General features: G+C 36.8%; 1 protein-coding gene across 1 annotated transcript in view; it reads left to right on the top strand.

Annotated features, from left to right (window-relative positions):
* Positions 1-18,358, top strand: part of MTPN (myotrophin) — a 44,450-nt gene extending 26,092 nt beyond the window's left edge. Inside the window, exons 2-4 of the mRNA XM_082309587.1 lie at positions 16-129; positions 1,317-1,400; positions 15,093-18,358. Coding sequence (XP_082165713.1) covers positions 16-129; positions 1,317-1,400; positions 15,093-15,179 — 285 coding nt within the window. The 3' untranslated portion in view covers positions 15,180-18,358. The remainder of the gene's footprint in view (positions 1-15; positions 130-1,316; positions 1,401-15,092) is intronic.
* The last annotated feature ends 811 nt before the right edge of the window (positions 18,359-19,169 follow it).

Raw genomic sequence — 19,169 nt, 5'->3', positions numbered from 1 at the left:
ATGTTTACATTGAAGGGTGAAGATGTCAACCGGACACTTGAAGGTGGGAGGAAGCCTCTTCACTATGCAGCAGACTGTGGACAGCTTGAGATTCTGGAATTTCTGCTATTGAAAGGAGCTGATATTAATGTATGTATATCAATTTGCAAACAGATGTTAGGGTGTTATGGTCTCCCTTCCCTTCTCTCCCCTACCCCCCCCCCCCCCCCCCCCCCCCCCCAGGCATTGGTGTAAGTGCCTAAATGGTTACTGAAAGACTTAAACTAAACAATTTGATGCATTTAAAAATATTTGAGAGGTGGTCTCCTAGAGGTTAGAAGCTTAAAATTACGTTTATTAAATGTTTTTATTCTTTTCGGACATACTAGGAAAAGTTGTTTGTAGCTATAAATAGTTAAATTTAATTTGACCATGATTAGAAAAATAAATCCAATAATCACATCTAAGGAAAGTTTGCATGAAATACATATTGCATTTGTTGGAAGGGACTTCAGAAGACAGTGCAATGCATCCTTGGCCAGGGCAGGATCAACTCTGTTTAAATTGCTGTGCTTCTCTCTTTTTTTGGAGACATTCTTACTTGTACAAACTTAGTCATTTTGCTGTAGCTTGAAATGCATGGCTTTTTGTCGTGAAAAGACTTGGCTGGGCTCTATTGGCACTTCAAAATAGTGTGGTTCTCCATAAAGTGAAGTTTCTAAATACTTTAACCATACACCTCAAACACTGTGCTTTAGAATACTGGTCTGAAAGTTAATGTACAACATATCTTGGGTTTAGTCCTTAACAAAATGGCTTGGATTTTTTCCTTGGTGTCTGGAAAGATTATCTCTTCCTCAGGAGTTCTAACTGGAGAGGAGGAAAAAATAAGAACATTTCAGTTACCCCATTTCTTATTCTTTCCAGGACTGTAGTTTAGAGAGGAGAAGACAGCCCAGACAATGTTTCAGCCAAAAGTGGTTTCTGAAGTCAGGCTGGCTGAGAAATGGGAGAATTAGGAGTACTGTTTTTAAATTGGGCAAAATTTGTCACCTGAAACCCCATGATTTCTATCATTGGCCTAAAAAAAATAGACAAACTTTGGGATACGCAGAAGTCTTATGGAAGACATATCTTGCTGTTACCTGACTGTTTTTTAAACAACGACTTTTCTTTTTTAAAAGGAGGGTGAAAAATTCTGAAGGAATGCATTTCTGGGTAATACTCTTAAGTCCTTACCCTCACTCTACTGTTGACAAAACGAAATTAAAAAGTTAAGTGAAACCTTTTAATGCTGTGTGAAATTGTGCTTCAAATAAGTGTGTCTCAATTTACAGGCTCCAGACAAACATAATATCACACCACTCCTATCAGCAGTCTACGAGGGCCATGTGTCCTGTGTGAAATTGCTTCTGTCAAAGGTGAGATACAAATGTTTAGAACAAGTTATCCATTAGCAAAGTGTATTACTATGAATTCTTTTCAGTAAGATTATCAAACAAATGGTGTTTATGTTGCTAAACCAGAGAGGGTACTCTGATTATGGAGAAGACAGTTGAAAGAGAAAGTTCTAGGACTTTGCAGCTAACAAAAGTAACAGTGACCATTAAGAGAATATTGTGAGCTCCAGCTAGAGAGCAATTAACAGCAAATCAGGCAAGAAAAAAAATGCATTCCTTCAGCAGACAGGGAGGAGTGGGATTTAGCTTTGGCAGCTGCTTAAGTGTTTCATGGGATGGAATCTCCACTATGAAGTTGCTCAGAGGTGTGGTTTCCCTCTGCTTTTGCCAGATGACTGAAAACCCATCTGGGTTGGCAGGGCGAGGGGAAGTAAAAGTAGGAAGACAAGCTTTCTCTGTTATAGAGCTTGTAAATTTTGTCCTGGGGAGAATAAGCTTAATCTGTTTCTGTTCTCCCTTTGATTCATATTACAAAGGTGATCCATTTACAAAGCAGTAGTTAATTCAAACAATATTTTGTCTCCATTCACATGTGCTCCTTCTTGTTACACCTCACTTACTTTGAAAAGAAGAGGTTAACAGTGCATTTTCAGTATATGAACCCACTTAAATCATTTGGCCAAAGGATTTCATGCTGTGTAATGTTTTCATATGCCACTTCCAAGGTAAAATGGTTTTCCTTAACTGCCTTAATGCTGCATGAATTTCACTTCTCTTCACTACTCTGATCCTGTCTAATGTTAGTTATGCCTTTCTGTGAAGAAATGCTGTGACTGTTAATTTAGGATTCAAATGGTGCATCCTACTTCCTTAAATTTGTTGTGAGGACTGATCCTTCATTTAGGAAAGATGTCCTTTATCCCATGTTATATTTCTTTCCATTTCTGTTTTGAAGTGTTTTGTGTTCTAAATAAGTTGCTCAAATAACAAATAAGATGCCTCAAAACTTGAGTTCACACATGAATTGTCTGGCAACAATTAAGGGTTGTGGATTCATTGTAGCCTGTGAGCGAGGGCATTAAGGTCCTTCCTAAACCAGCTATTTTTCACGCAACTTGTGAGAATGTATTGCTCTCTATACTTGGTACAATTTGAATGGAATTCGTTAAGTTCAACAGTCATAAAGATGAGGCAATCTTACAAAGATGTGCAGAATGTTACGAGAGAGTGAACTTGGGCTAGGAGATGAGGTTAGAAAGATGTTACTGCAACTAGATAGTTCAGGAAAGCTTGTAGTAATTTCAGATTTCTTCATGCAGAGCTAAATGTTGTACCACATCTGCTTGCTTCCATTCACATGGGCTAGCTGATGAAATATTTATGAACTGGAACTTTGCTCATCAGCTCATTCTGTTTGAGGCAGGTCTTATTAAGAGGTTGTTCTTTCTCTTAATACAGTTATCTTATGACCCTTGCTTGAACATCTGTTGTCACACCTTGTTTGTAACATAGTCTGATTTCGTATGTTCTTTGATAGCAGATACCTGGGAGATCAGGTAGTTCAATGCTTATTGAAAGTTCTAAAAATTACTGACTGTTTAACTTTGACTATTTAATGTTTTTCCTCGTTACTTTTGGAGTGGGGTGTATTTTATTGTTACCCCAAATGCAGGACAAGTATTGAATGTCTGATGTCAGTATATGTAAATAGCAGAACTGCAAATGCTGGACGAATATATTTAAGATTTTTCTTCAAAGCTGTTCTTTGTTGCTTTTGTAAATACTACGCTTCTACTTATTGCTAAGAAGCTTCATTATTTTACATGTGCCTGATTTCAGCTGCTTTCATTTACCCTGTTAGCTGATCTCTTGCATATCTGGCCTTTGTCATAGAATATCGCTTAAGCTGTTGGACTAGAAGTCAATAACCTCCTTAACATATTTTTAAACAGGAAAACAAAAATAATGAGTATTTTTTTTTGTACTTTCACAACTTTTGAGAACCAATGAACAGTGATGCATATCTCCTTAGTCTGTTTGCATACAACAAATGTAAAAAGGTTAGCAGTTTGATCAAGTTAAAATTATGTAAGAAATAAGAGATTGTTCCTCTTCACCTGCTAAGATTAGGTTTAATATAAATAATTCTATGTTGGATGCAGTTTTTGGAAATAGAATTGTTGTAAGCTAACATTCTGTACTGCCTTCTACAGTACATAAATTGTGGGGATGTTCGTAAATCTTTCACGTGAGACTTCTAAGCTATTGAGAGGAGGAAGGGTGTTCCAAGAAATGTTTCAGACATTAATTGGACATAAAATGCAAAAAGTGTACCTTAATAAAAGTACCGACTATGAAAAAGGTTAGCTTAGTCAAGGTGACCTCCAGGGCTTTTGTAAACTTTCTATTACTGTAGGAGATTTAATCATCTGATGGAAGTAAGCTGGTTAGTCTTTCATGTAGTGTGACCGCAGAGCATTCTTTAAACAATCCACTGAAAGCAGTAAAAGCATTAAAAATATTTGGGCATAATTCACTTTCAGAGGATAATAAATACGTATAAATAGTAGAGACACTGAATCAAGATTCTAAGCTCTTAAACTGACTAGAATGATTAGAGTGGCCCCTTAATCTTAAGCTGAAGTAGCCTGGGCTGCTGCAAACCTGTGCTTTCTGTTGTTGATGCTGGTGACCATGCAGTTGCACAGTGAAACACAGCCAAGCTTCTTCTAAGCTCATGTTAGAAACAGTTTACACTCGTAAGAGCTTAACTTGAAAAGCACTGGTGGACCTTTGCTGGCTCTTAACAGTTCAGTCTCTACAAAACTTTTTAATGTACATGTCACATGACTAATACAATTTTCTGTAGATGATACTAATGGTTGAAGCCATTACACCAACTGTTGTCTCTTAAAAAGGACGAATTTGTTTTATGGAATTTCAAGTAATTTTCAACAAGGCTTTCCTGTGAGGAAGCACAGTTTGTTACTCTTGTTATTCCTCAGAAAGGACTGTTTTAGGGTTCTTAGCTAATGCTTATCACACATGGAAGTTGAATGCTGTGATGACACTGTGTCTAAAATACAAATGACTTTTTGGAATAGTGAAGGCTGGTGGTTTATCTGGGAATCACTGGCAGCCTGTATACAGCTGAACTGATAGAATCATAGAATCATTTAGGTTGGAAAAGACCCTTAAGATCATTGAGTCCAATGTAAAACTATCATTATCAAGTCCACCACTAAACCATGTCCCTAAGCACCACGTCTACCCGTCTTTTAAATACCTCCAGGGATGGAGACTCAACCACTTCCCTGGGCAGCCTGTGCCTGTGCCTGACTACCCTTTGGGTGAAGAATTTTTTCCTAATATCCAACCAAAACCTCTCCTGGCGCAGCTTGAGGCTGTTTCCTCTTGTCCTGTCGCTTGTTACTAGGGAGAAGAGACTGACCCCCACCTTGCTACAACCTCCTTTCAGGTAGTTGTAGAGAGTGATAGGGTCTCCCCTGAGCCTCCTTTTCTCCAGGCTAAACAACCCCAGTTTCCTTCAGCCACTCCTCATAGGGCTTGTTCTCTAGACCCTTCACCAGCTTCGTTGCCCGTCTTTGGACATGCTCCAGCACCTTTGATGGTTTTACACAGACCTGCATCTGAAATGCGGTGTAATATTTAAGGTCATAAAGAGTTGAAGATTAGGATTTTTTAGGCATGTAGTTATGACATCTGGGCTACAAAGCTTTTAGTAATGCATTGAAACCTAGCTGATCCACTGGATGTGATGTGTCAAACTTTGTCCTTTATATACATTGCTCTTTTCCTGGTAAGTTAGGGGAAAATTTCCAAAGTTAGCATAGGGTGCTAGGATGACTTGAAATAGTTCTAATTCTGTTCCTTGTCATCCCTTTTCAGCATAAGAGTTCAGAATGGAAGCTGTAAAGACAAGTTAAAAAAATAGTTCTTTCATTGGTCTGGAGATAAGATGCTCCTTTTCTTCTCAGAAGCTCAGTTATTAATTATAAAGCTGATGGACCAATTTGGTTTTTTCCTTATATTAAAGCAAGAATTGTTATGCTAATTTTGCATTTATTGGACATACAGGGAATATTAACTGTATTTTCCTTTCTTATGGAAAGCTGAACTGTTACATTACATTTGGAGTGACAAGAGGAACAAAATTAAAATGTTGCTCTTAGTCTTAAACTGCTAGCTCTTTGTCCTTTTGATGTCTTCTGAGAAGCAGTAGAAAGCCAATTCTAACTTTCAAGTAGTGTTCCCAGCCATTCTTGCTATAGCCCCGACCAGCTAACCAGTTCTTGTTCACTGGGGTTAGCAATGCATCAGAATAAAATGGTTTCACAGCTTCTGAGGAAGCAGGCTTCCTCTGGGTACCACCCACACGTGAAGTTTTATGTGAAGGCAGTGGAGGGAGAGAGATGTTTCAAATTCTCAAGAGCTCCCTGAAGCACCGATCTGGTTTCACAGTACCATAGCAGGGTGATACCTTGGACAAGCCCTCTGTCTCAGAAGCAGAACTTTCTACTTTATTCTGGTGTATTTGTAGGAATACGTTAAGGAAAAGCATAGATAAATCAGGTTGGACTACATCTAACATGCAGATTAAATCATTTTTAAAAAGTCTGGAAGGGACCCGAAGAGGTTATCTTCGAGTCATTTTTAAGAATGCTGCTGTTCTAGTAGATAACTGTCCGACTTGTCCTCGAAGACCTTCCATCAGCCAACTTCGGTGTCTGCCATTCCTTGATATATTCAACTTTCCATTATGCTGGAGTTCAAGTCTCTGGAATAGAACTGTACGTTTTTTGTCAAGTGGTAGTATCACCACCATTATGGAAGCTATGGCTAGGTTTGATCAGCTTCTGAATAAAATTACTGTTGCTTCGAGAGTTGTGTTGCATTGCATGCCCTGTATCTAAATCTTGTGGTTCTCAGGGGATTGTATGTATATAAAACTGTATAAACACACTCCTTTCTGAAAATCCAAAAGATCTTACTAGCAACCTTATTTCTTAACTTGAGTAACTTTGTTTTGGGCATTCATAACTGTAGGGAGATATAATTTAACAATGCTGCTTTCTGAAGAAACAAAGTGGAAGAATGTGGTATGTGATCTATAAATGGCCCTTTTCTTGGGAAATTTGAAATATTCTAGTGTTAAAGCAGTTTTTGAGGCTGTAGTTTGACAAGATAAAACATTCAATGGTATATGCAGTCTCTACTCTATCACCAGTCCCCTAACATGGATTTTGTATGGCAGCATTTGGAAATGGTTGTGGAATCTAGCAAGACCTTACAAAAAACCACCTCATCAGCAGCCTTGTCAGGATTGATATGGGTCTGTGGAGATGGGGGGGAGGGTGCTAATTAAGCAGGTATTGCCACTGGATGCTTTGTAGTATACAGCCAACATGCAGTCACATTTAAATCTGCCCAGCCAGATACTTGAGTTGTCTTCAGAAGTTTAATTTGTGATGTTCTGCAGCAGTTTTAATCACATAAGAGTGAAGGAGTGCTTGTACACAGTCTTTCTTGCCATAATGTCCCATCAGTGAGTGAGATGAGCACACTGTCTACCAACATTAGGCTGCAGTCCCATGTTAGAGCTAAGCCAATGCAAAGGTTAGTTGCCTGCAGAACAGGTGATGCTGTTCAATCTTTTAATACTCTTACCTGCATATTCCTACTGCTTCCTTGCAATAGGCCTGGCGTTTACCCTGTTCATTGATGCCTATTGCAAGTTAATTTTCTGTAGTTAGTTTCCTGCCAATTGAGGCCTCCAAATTAAAGCTTCATTGCAGATTTAGTTCCTTGTGTTAGTTTATGAAACTGGAGAAACACTGGTGCCAAATGAAGAGGTATCTTCAGTTTCACTTCAGCTGCTGCCTTGGGAATTTTTTCAGTGCTTCTGCAGTGTGACTTAGCTGTTCCAGAGGGTGGTCTCCTGAGTGTGATTACAGTTTTTGTAGATGTACAATAGAACCCAGTTTCTCTTTTTTACTGCTCACCTAGTCTCTGTGTTGTTCCTTTGTAAATGGCAGATGGTGTTTGCTTGTTGCCATGTACTAAATACTTGCTTAGCTCTCTCTGTGGCACTGTTTTTGTAGGGGATGGATGAATTTCAGATGAAATTTGAGAATAAGAGACATGGAACAGATGGGAAGGATGAAGCTGAAGTCCCTTTAGCCCTGTAGTGTCCCTTATACCTACACTTGCCTTATTAGTTGCAAAGGCACAAGAGGTCTCTTTCTCTCCATTACCATATTTCGTGTTTATTCTTGAAGAACTATGGGGAACATATTTTTGCAAGCCTATTTGTCATCATCAATTTGAAAACCTGGTTCGATTTTGTTAGCTTTGATAAGCTAAAGGAACACCAGCTATTGTAATTTGACAGCAGGTACCTGGGATATTGTTATATCTGAAGGATTACTGCATCTTTATAACTTCTTTTCTAAGAAAAAAAAATAGTCAAGGCTAAAGGTTATCTAGCACTTGCATAATTTTTGCCACAGCTATATCAGCTGTATTCCTTTTTTTGTTTGTTTGTTTCCATGCAAGTCTGTATTCCTTAGCTGTGCAGTATAAGATCTGTGGAAGTTTAAATTTGGCTAGAAGCTTATGTTGGGAGGCCTCTGTTTGGCAGTACCTGATCACAGGAAATCATGTTGTTTGCATGCACAGTTGCATTGCCTGGGAAATATATTTGTAATTAAATATATGCATTTTCTAAGAAAAGAAAGCTTCTCATTGTTTCATTTTAGCAATGAAAATAAAAAGTACTGAAAATCTTTATGAAGAAATAGCCTGGGCAAAATCTGAATACCAATTTGGGTTAATAACAATGGTTTTGATCTTTGTATGGAAAGTAACATTCAACTATAATTTTAGGTGGGACGAAGCTTTAAGGAGGTAGGAAGTGAAGTGAAAAATAGATGCTTGAAAAAGGAGCTGTAGCTGCATGCTCAATGAGAAGGTGTTTCACTGGTAGAAGTTAGAAATTCTAGAATATTATGCCTGCCAAAACAGAGTATACCATGCTGCTGCATCTCTTGTGCATTTTCAGGGAACTGGAACTGATTACTTCTGGATAAGTTTAGATTTCATAGACCTTATTTCCTGCCTCTTCCCTCCCACCACCCCACTAAGAATGCATTAAATTCTGTCTTGAATTCAACCATTGCAAATTATGACATAGTTAGCATTTTCTAAACTACCTGGTGATCCTGTGGTATTTGGCTACATATTAAAACTGGAGAGATATGAAAACTGCAAGAGAGCTCCTTCCTTAGTCTTGTGTGTGTTGTAACACTTACTCTAGCTTTTCAAGTTGCTGTCTCTAGAGGGGTATTAAGAGCTTCGTAAACCAAGTGATTTAGCTCTAAGTTTCTTCTTAGAATCCCTGCAAGTGTTTAAAGTGTGGTCTTCTGTGAAAGGCAGGTAATCCCATAACATTTGGTTTGATCTTGGAAAGTACATTCATCAAAAATGGTGAATTAAGTACTGTGAAGAATCCATTTGATAGAATTTCCTGGTGTGTTTTACAGGAACTATTTGAAATGTGATTTTAATATTCATTAGTGGTTACAAATGAGTAGTCCAGCAGGTTCAAGTAGTAATGCTGTATTTACTCTTTGGTAAAACCTTTGTACAGTATTGAAGTTGTTGACAATGGTTTAGGTTTAGTCTTTTGCATTTTTTTTCCAAGCTTTGTTGTATTGTAATGGTTGCATGGATTTAACCCCCAATATTTTGGTTTTATTTGTTTGTTTTTCTATTCATGAAGCATAGCTAAAAACATTTTGTGGAATTATGGTTTTATGATTAAAATACTTTGAGCTGTAGCTTCACACATTACCACATTCATGTTGGTATTCAAGTTCAGACGTTTCTTCCAGTATGAAAAAACAGATATAACCAACATACAGTTATTTTGCATAAATAAAACAACTTGCATTGTTTAAAACAAAATGAAATAGTTATATGACTTTGCTCTCATAATTACAGTGCATACATAGGGTTACTGATAAATACCTGACATGACTTAAGGGTAGATACATTATACTCTTCCAAAGGTAGTTTCTTAAAAGGGCCATTATTACACACTTTCTTCTGAACCATCTCTGATGATTCAGGCCTGCCCAATATCAACTCAAACAAAACATTGATAATGTGGTAAATTAAATTTAAAGATCAAACCCAAAATTTTTGTTGGCATGTTTAAAATATTCAAATAGCGTCACTCCTTCCAAACCCATAGGGATTAAAGCTCCAATGTTGTCCTGCAAAATATTCTGAAATATTCTATGATCCTATGAAATTGCCTATACGTTATAAAACTGTAAAACATGCTTGAGCGGGGAAAAAAATTAAAATATGAGCTTTTATACTTGAAACTTTTCTGTACATTAGGAAAGACTTTACCTGCCATTTCAGCACAAGATTTTAATGTTTAGATTGACAAACAGCTGCTGCATGTATGCTAGATCAGCCTCCAAAAAACTTAATTAACCTACTATTACCAGTAGGTAATAATACAGCATCATATTAATCCTCAAAAATTGAAAGATCCCAAGTACTGAGATACACAATGGGTGAGATGGTTTTTACTGCCCTCAACAAGGGATGAGTGAATTTACTAAAGTAGAATGAATTCAATCTTAAGGTGTTACAGCTACCAGAAGTAGCGTAAACCCTCTAGGTCAGAGTTGAGACATGCTTTTCTAATAAACACTTTTTTGGTTCAGGCTAGAGATCAGAATACTGTATCCTTAAAACATATCTTTTGAAGAATTCATTTTACATATTCCTAAAAAACTGCCCTTTTTTTTATAATACTTCCTTTTTAAACTATCAAGCCTTACTTATATACTATATAGTCTAGAAATACTTTTGGGAAATCTTAGTAAGTTTATGAAAATGTGTGGAATATCATTCCGTAGACATCCTGAAGAATAGAGCTATGGAGGTTTGCAGACTGATGCCTAAACTGCTGTATCAGCATCTGAGTTTCAGTTGAAAATGTCGTTTTGCTCTGACTTACTGTAATACATGAAAGTAAGTAGCTTTCGTCTAAAGACCACTTCCCGCTTAAAGTTCAAAGGTAGGACTTATTGTCTTACTACTACATTAACAGTAGTTAATTCTTTTTGTTAATCTTAAAATGTTTTTCCAGGAATTTGAGGCATATTAAAATAGCCTATGTAATTTTTAAAAGTAAAGTGGTTTTCGGCTTGTTGTGACTTCAGAGTGAAGCAGAAATGTCATATCTTGTGCTCATTTTTTCACTTCTGCCTTTTCAATATTATTGAAAATGTTAAATAACATAATAATATTGGAAGATAGTCTACTATTAGGGAGGAAATGAATTTTTAGTAGCTTTTCACAAAGTCAGAACGGAATTGTCTTCCAAAATACCAGGTTTTTATTTTGCTCATGTTATGTACCAGCCTTCTATAAAACAAAATAACAAATAAAGTAATGAGTACTAAGAACTGGACTGAAGCAACATCAGTCACTGTATTTCAGTTTGCTTTTAGTTTTTTCAGGGATAGCAGATTTAAGGGATACCTGTTTGAAAAGCAGAAAGAGAGATATATGTATAAAAGATTCAAATTGTTCCATGTTTTTCTTTAAGAATCTTATTTGATTTTGAAACATAAGAAGTTTTTTTTTTTGTGTGTTGTGTAAGAGAAACCAATATGCTACAGTAGACAAACTGTTTTGAATGCTTCTAATGGAGGATGAAGTTTGTCGTGGAAGATGTGACAAATCTCATCCTTTTGTCCATCTTTCAAAATAGTTCTGCTTTTTGTAAGATATCTAATGCAATTTGATCTCTGCGTTCTACTAAAAAAGTGTTATAAGAAATATCCTATTGAGTTAGGCAATTTAGCACCTTTTTTATCCTCTGACAGTGGCAAAAGGTGTGCCGTTTGGGAAGAGTTGTGAGTTTGACCACTTCTGCTCACTTATTCCCCTCATTCATAGCTGTTCTTTGGGGATTTTAGAGGTACGCATATCTGTCCCCTTTAAGAAGTGTTTATAGATTTGTTGTCCATGAATTCCTCCATATCCTTTTTGAACAAACTGACATCTGCCTCCATAACTTCATCTGGCAACTTGTTCTGGAATTTTGCTGCTTGCTGTATAAACCAGTCTTCTACCAGCTTCATTAAGTGCCCCCAGTTCCAGTTTCACAGGGTTTGGTGACAGCTCTGCATTGCCTTTATCTGCTGCCTTCATGTTTTTTGGTGTTTTGTTTTGTTTTTTTCCTGAACTGCGACTGGACTCTAGTAGCTATTGTGCTGCCTTCAGAGCATGTTTAACATTTGTGCTTTGCCCAGTGGCTTAAGAGGGCAAATGTTCTTGTTTGTAATTACCCTGCCGAAGAAAGAGAGTTTATATATAATTTTTGTGTGTGTATTTGTCATGGTTTAACCCAGCAGACAGCTAAACACCACACAGCTGTTTGCTCACTCCCCACCCCCCACCCCCCCATGCGATGGGGGAGAGAATCAGAAAAAACGTAAAACTCATGGGTTGAGATAAAGACAATTTAATAGCACAGAAAAGGAAGGGAAAATAATGATAAAAGAATATACAAAACAAGTGATACACAGTGCAAGTGTTCACTACCCGCTGACCAATGCCCACCCAGTTCCTGAGCAGTGGCCCTTCTCACCCCCACCCCCAGCCAACCTCCCCAGATTTTTGTTCAGAATGATGTCATATGGTGTGGAATATCCCTTTGGCCAGTTTGAGTCAGCTGTCCTGGTTGTATCCCCTCCCAGCCTCTTGTGTACCTCCAGCCTCCTCACTGGCAGGGCAGTATGAGAAGCTGAAAAGTCCTTGACTTAGTGTAAGCACTGCTCAGCAACAACTAAAACATCAGTGTGTTATCAACATTATTCTCAGCACAAATCCAAAACAGTGCTATACCAGCTACTAGGAAGAAAATTAACTCTATCCCAGCTGAAACCAGGGCAGTATTTTAAGAAAAGAACATAACACAAACATAAAATATTAACAGTTTTTACTTTGGGGAAGTAGAGAATACTGTAGAATCCTTTTACTTCTATGCACTTTTCATTAAACTTGCTTCCAGGCAGCGTTATACTTCTGAAAATTAAAGTCTCTTGACCTGAACTTCATTATTTCCATTATCGTTCTGTTGAATGCAGGCAGGAATCTTTTTACCTAGCTAAGGGGCCATTTTCTTAATTTATTAACACTGAGTTTATTAAATGGTGTCCTCCTTAGGTAGTCATGACCTTCTTATCCTACATTCAGTGAAGCTCGTTTAGAAACTCGGGTCTTGCGAGTCTGTAACTTTTCTGAAGTACGAATATGCTTGAGGGTGGAAAGCAGTCCGATGTCTAAACTAAAAATTCTCTTTATACTTTAAAGTTACTTCAATTAACAGTTACATCTTTTATACTCTAAATGCTGATACATCGGTGGAGATTTTTATAAGTTAAAGTTATTTAAACTATGATTCAAGATGAATACTGATAGGTCAGTTACTGCATAGTTCCATTTTTTCTTCAAGCCTAGGTTCCTTCAGGTTTTCTGAGCTTAACATCAAAGAACAGCTTTGAAGCCCTTTTGATTTCCACATGGACTCTAAACTGAGAGTGCTATCTAAGCAGTAGAAATAATCAACACCTGCAAAAGAAGCCTTTCTTCTCCCAAGACAACTAAGATAATAACTGTCAAATACCTGTTAAATCTCTCAGGTGTTTTTAGGGGAAAAATAAATGTTTCACAAGCAATGGGTTTCAGTGGTTTCAGCCTAAATGTATGTTTGCAATGACCAACTAATCATTTCTTGGGACCTGACCAATTCACCTCGCCTTCATACCAACAGAACAGTAATACCGCAGCATACTGTTTGGGCCAAGTTACACCGTGACAGGAGAGAGGTAAATGTTATGATTGCTCCTGTCACTGGAGTGAATTTATTGCATATGCACAAAATGTATGCTGTGTTCTGCTACCTGAAAGGTACTAGAGAAAGTGAGCTGCTGGAAGGAATTATTGCTGTTGTAAGTATCACCCTCTGAAATCTTTACTGGAGTTCTCAAGACAATATTAGTTTCCCTGGCTCTTTCCCTGATAGCAGAAGCCTGTCTCCCTGCCCCACAGCTGACTGCTACCAAACAAAACAGTCTGTTCAGTTCATGTCTTGCACTGAGGGTCTCTAGGGGTGGCAAGGAAGATGAATGGCTGCAGCAGGATCAGTTTGGCCAGTGGACCACAGGATGAACACTATTGCTTTAGAAGCCACTGTAAAGCCATCTTTTTAGAATGGCAGATTGAATATTTACAAGTAAAAAGAGTAGAGGTTTCAAAGATGGAAATATTCTATGTTATGAAAAGTAGCAATGGCAGCAAATCATAGTAATGTCAGATCCAGTTTATTAGATTGTTAGAAACTGTTACAATGGGAAGTTTAGTGAGCTGAGAGTTGCCTTGGGAGTACACATGGTATTATGTCTGGAAGTTTAGTGGGGTTTTATGTGTATAATCATTTATCAGTAAAGAAGCTCTTGAAATTCTATGTCTGTTATGTTCTTAGAAGACTATTTGGTGTCCTTTACTACTAATCTGTACACTTCCTTCCTTGTAATTGAGAAGAGATTTGTACTTATTCAATGTAGAGTTTATATGTAAAACTAAAGACAAACCTCTGCAGTACATGGTCTTGCCACTCACAGTGTTTTTCCTGTCACATGGTTGAGCAAATACAAGTGTATTACACATGAGATTTGCATATCTCCTGTAGAGGAGGTGTTCTGGAATCTAACTTACTTTCAGGAAAAATCTCTCTTGATCTCTGTAGTCAGTCCTGTGTTCTCTAATAACTTTTATCCCTTTAACTACCCTATTTACAATTTAGTCTGTTTTTTCACTTTTTTGTATATGACCACACAGTGCTCAAACATGACTAGTTAATCACTCTTTGCTTCTCTTTTGCTCTCCTTCCATAATTCTGGCACCAAGGCTGTGTTTCTGCTTACTGTTCTGCAGTTTGTCTAGTTGGTTCATTTCTGTTATCTTCTATCGTCCTGTTGCCTTCCTATTCTGTTTTGTTGCCTTTTAGGTGTAGGCGTAGCTTATTCAAAACAAAGACTTGGAATAATTTGGGCTTTTTTTCTATGTAGCAATAGGGATTTTTTCAAAACGGGCAAGAGAAGCTCGGTCCTAGATGGATGTAGTCTTTTATGATATAGAAAGAAAATAGTATGATTTGTTAGTAAGTAACCTTTTCCAGAGGTTACCTGTTTAATTTAGCATGTGAAAAAGCTTGCTGCACCATAGATTTCATAGATGCATGTAATGCTTAATTCCTGCATTCATATGAGTAGTTGCTGGAAAGAGACAAACAAAAAAATCCTTCTGTTTCTATCCAAGATTAACTGATAATTTGTTAATCTTGTAAATTGCTGTGTGACAAAGGTTATGTGACTTTTTTTTTTTCCTAGTTAGGTCTAAAGTAAATTTTGAAATTTAGATTAGCTGAGTGCTGAATAGTTTTGTACATGAATCTTGCCTGTTTGGATTCTAAATGAAAATAATGCACTGCAGTAAAAAGCTGTGTGTAATCAATATAATTATGCAAGGTAAGTAACTCCTGTGACACACTTAATACAGCCTGGCTTTATGAATTGACAGTCCTTCTCAATGTCTTTACAGGGTGCTGATAAGACTGTGAAAGGCCCAGATGGACTAACTGCCTTTGAAGCCACTGACAACCAGGCAATCAAAACTCTTCTTCAGTGACGGATGGACTGATATCTTAAATGTCTCTCCTGTGGCCTCACACTGCTGCCTGTCTGTCACTCTTTGCATCTTCCAGCTTCTTCAGCTAAATACTTTGGGGGGAGGGAAATTCTTTATGAAATCAGACTAGTTAGGGGCTTGTATTGAAGATAATCTGTTTGGAGAGGGTTGGAAACTGTTACAAACAGTGTCCCTCTAGGACTTCTTTTCAGTGCACAATCTCTTCCCATTTCTAGTGAAAATGGAAGAAGGAAGACAGACCATGATCTTGAATTTTTGGCTTGTAAACCTCCTAGGTTAGTACTAAGATTTTTGTTGAAAGATTCCTTTAGATGGAAGTACCATGCTATGTACCTGAAACTAATTGTGAAGGAGACGATAGTCCCATGCTATTAGTGTCTGCCATAATCTGAAGTGTAGTAATGTAGGTGGCTGGGGTTGCTTTTCTCTCTTCTCTCTCAGTGGGTAGCTTTATTCTTCTTCTGCCTAAAGCTTATGTTGCAGTTTTGAGGACTTTTGATACTAGTTATTGGAGCTGTTCTTTATATTGACTACTTGGATGTCACACTAATGTTTTTCTGACTCTTGAGTAAACCAGGAAAGATCAGTTGAGGCATGGTGGTGTTACACTCCAGAATATCTGCCAAGGTACTTTTGGATGCATGAATTTGAGGTTTTTCTTTCCCATGTTTGTCCTAGTCCAGGACAGACGTTTTAAGCAACTGTCTTTGAAAGAGGTCAGAATGTCACTGTAGTTATTTGCATAAGGATTGTAAGATGAAATTTCTTTACTCACCATGTCCGCATAAAATTTATACACACGTGCGAAAGCTACAGGCTGTTTGGTATGCAAGGATAATCAAGTCAAATGTGGAAAATGAACAGTAATTATTTAGACATTCCTATCAGGTGAATATTGTTGCTAAACTTTTCTGGTAAACTTTTAAAATACATGTAAGCTTTCTAAGTTCAGGTGTTAGGAACAGGAAGACATACAAGTAGAAGTCTTAATTTGCTCTAAGTACTGGAGGAAAAAAAACAACTTTTAATTGTGCATATGTTTGAATCAGTGTTTCATTGTTGGCTGAATGAACCTCTTAAATTTCATTAAGACATGGGGCTTGTTCTGAAAGTTCCCAGTGCAACCATACCACATTAACCATCAACTTTTAGATAAGATTTACCACACCAGTATGTATGACAGTACTATGACAGCCTTGATAATTCGTGGGAAGGTATTTAATGATGTTGTAGGAATTACCATCACATCTTATGGTCCTCAGGAATGTCTGAGCTTCTGGCTTTCATCTTGAAAATTTTCATTAGACTGCTGATTTGCCCAAAACTGAGTAACAGGTTTTATAACAGAAAAGTGTGTACAACAAACTATACATCTTCCTCTTTTTTGGAATACAGATTTCAAACTTTCTGATAACATACACAATACAGAAAATAAATGTATATAATGTCTCATGCTGAATTCTCAAACAAAAGCAACAATATTATTTTGATATCACTGTTGAAATTGAGAGGATATGTAGAAGTAGGCTGATGACTACCACTCATATTTAATGGAGACTTAGTTTTACTTGAATCATGTGGCATATTATGATTGAATGTCTCAGCTATAAAAAGCCTTGCATTTAAACTCTAAAAGGAGAGCAGAGACTGATTTACATGTACACATCTGATATGAAAAGCAGTGGAGAAAACAATCAACTCTGGCCATAAACTGTACAGTGCAATTACTCTTTGCTTCTTGGAGATGGGTGGCAAGGAAGAGCAGAAAGGTTGGAAATTGGTGATAAATCAATTGGTGAGCTGCTGATAAAAGAATAAGCATGTTTGGTGAACAGTGCTTTTAATGACTATTTAAAGAGAACTCTTTAATTGTATCTCTGATCAGTGCTGGATTGTCATGTCATTGTAATAGCGTGAACACAGACTATAGGTTTAACACTTTATTCAGCTATGAAAGTAACCATCTTTGACATAAATTTGCCTCCATGTTATGCTATTAAATACTTAGCTATTAAAATACTAGTCTAGAAAACTGCAATCTGTTTTTACGTGGAAAACTTGAATAATCAAGTTTTTTGTGTTGATCAGTGTCAAGTTGTCTGGCCATAGTATTTTTGGGTTTTTTTCACTGTATTCTTTCCTGCCCTTCCCTTCAACTCATTTAATTGAGCATTATCATAGTAAAGAAACATCATCTTTGTACTAACTCTTCTGGTAATTCACTGAGGCAATTTTGCCTCCCTTTTTCTACAATTATGTGGACACCTTATTTTTTCTTACTTCACTTGAGAAAAAAAAATGCAAACAAACTTCAGTGAGACAAGTGTTAATTTGGCTATAATATATACCCAAGCTGCCTTTCGAGATAGTTAAAAGATGGCATTTAATGTTTGGCTCATAAAGAAGAAATACTTTTTTGCTTTTTGCACTACATAGGAGGTGATTGGTCATTTTGCCCAGGATTAAAAAAAAAAAGTAATAATAAAAGCTTATGCTTTTGAAATTGTCTAGAAACTGGGTTTGTTCATTTGTTTCCTTCTTGTTAGCTATATTATGGAAAAAATAACGGGTGGCCGCCTGTACCTTTGAGTAGGTCCTAACTCGATGAAAATACCAAACTGTAAATTATTTTACATTCTATAAACAGAATTTAAATACTTTGTCAGACTGGAATCACATATACTTGGATATCCACTCTGTTCTTAAACCTTTTCCTTTGAAACTTGTGCTGAATAAGTTATAACCTTAAGTATATTTTGGCTTTTGTACCCTCTGCTCCTTTTTCTTAAGAGGGAGCAAATGAGAAAAGGAGTACAATAGTTAAATGGAACTTTATCCTTGAACATAACATTGAATTATTTGTAGAACAGGCTGGTAAGAATGGAGTGTCCTAGGTCAAGCAATTGCAGTGTTGCATGCAAAATTTCAAAATGAACTTGTCTTAACTATATTTTGTAAATGGATAAACAATCATCTTTCTACGCAGTGACGGAAGAAAATTAGTGCTCTGTGCATTTTGATATTTGACTTCCTCTTTTCACCATTGTTAACTGTTTTGACACAGTTGGGTTCATTATCATGGTTCATAGACATCAGAATGCTAAATGATACTGTATTTTTAAGTTTGTGTTGCAAGAATGAATGGAATAAACTTGAATTGTGCGATATAAGAATGTGGAGTTTTATTTCCCTTTCTGCTCCTGTGCTTTATTAATCTCTGGCTACAGCTTTTTATTTGCCTGGAAGGCACCTAAGCTCCAGCTCACAGGTAGTGATTAAAATCTTCAGATACTTATAAGACTTAAATTTGGAATGGAAGCTGCTTTGAGAACTAAATATATTGTTGTTTTTGTTTTTTAATTACATCCATTTAAAATAGGTTTTGATTAATTCTCTGGTCTTGTAGTCTGCATTTCCTGCTTAAATGATAATGCCTAATATTGAAGATCTCTTATTCATGTTAAATTCTAAGAGACAGTTTGTAGATAGAGGGATGTTTCTCCATTACCTGGGAAGACTAAAGCAATTTATTCTCTTCTTTACTTCATCAAAGAAACTGAAACACTTATTTACAGAAAGCACAGCTGAAATATAAATAAAATGTGTATTCATTATTTTTGTTGCATAATAACAGTGACTTTGTCAGAACTTCCTATTATAACTTCGCTTGTCAGTAGAGATTTAGATCCAATTGCTTGAATTGTTTGATATGATTTATTTTAAAGTCTACCCTTTTAAAGAAAAAATACAGGAAGGTGTTGTGTCAAAGTGGGAAAACTATAAATATGGAAAAAATATCTCAAAAGAAACTCAATTTGTCTGTTTCTCTGTGCTAAACTTTGAAAACAGGGACTTGTAATACCGTATGCACAACCTTTCAGTCAAATATTGGAAAAAAGAGGGACATGTTCATCATTAATACCAAAGCAGTTCAAACAGCGTGATGGCTAGTGGCAACTGATGTGTGCG

Source organism: Platalea leucorodia (assembly GCF_965183815.1).
Source record: "Platalea leucorodia genome assembly, chromosome: 4".
Taxonomy (NCBI): domain Eukaryota; kingdom Metazoa; phylum Chordata; class Aves; order Pelecaniformes; family Threskiornithidae; genus Platalea; species Platalea leucorodia.
Note: the sequence above shows the minus strand (reverse complement) of the source record. Positions and strands in the feature narration are given on the sequence as shown.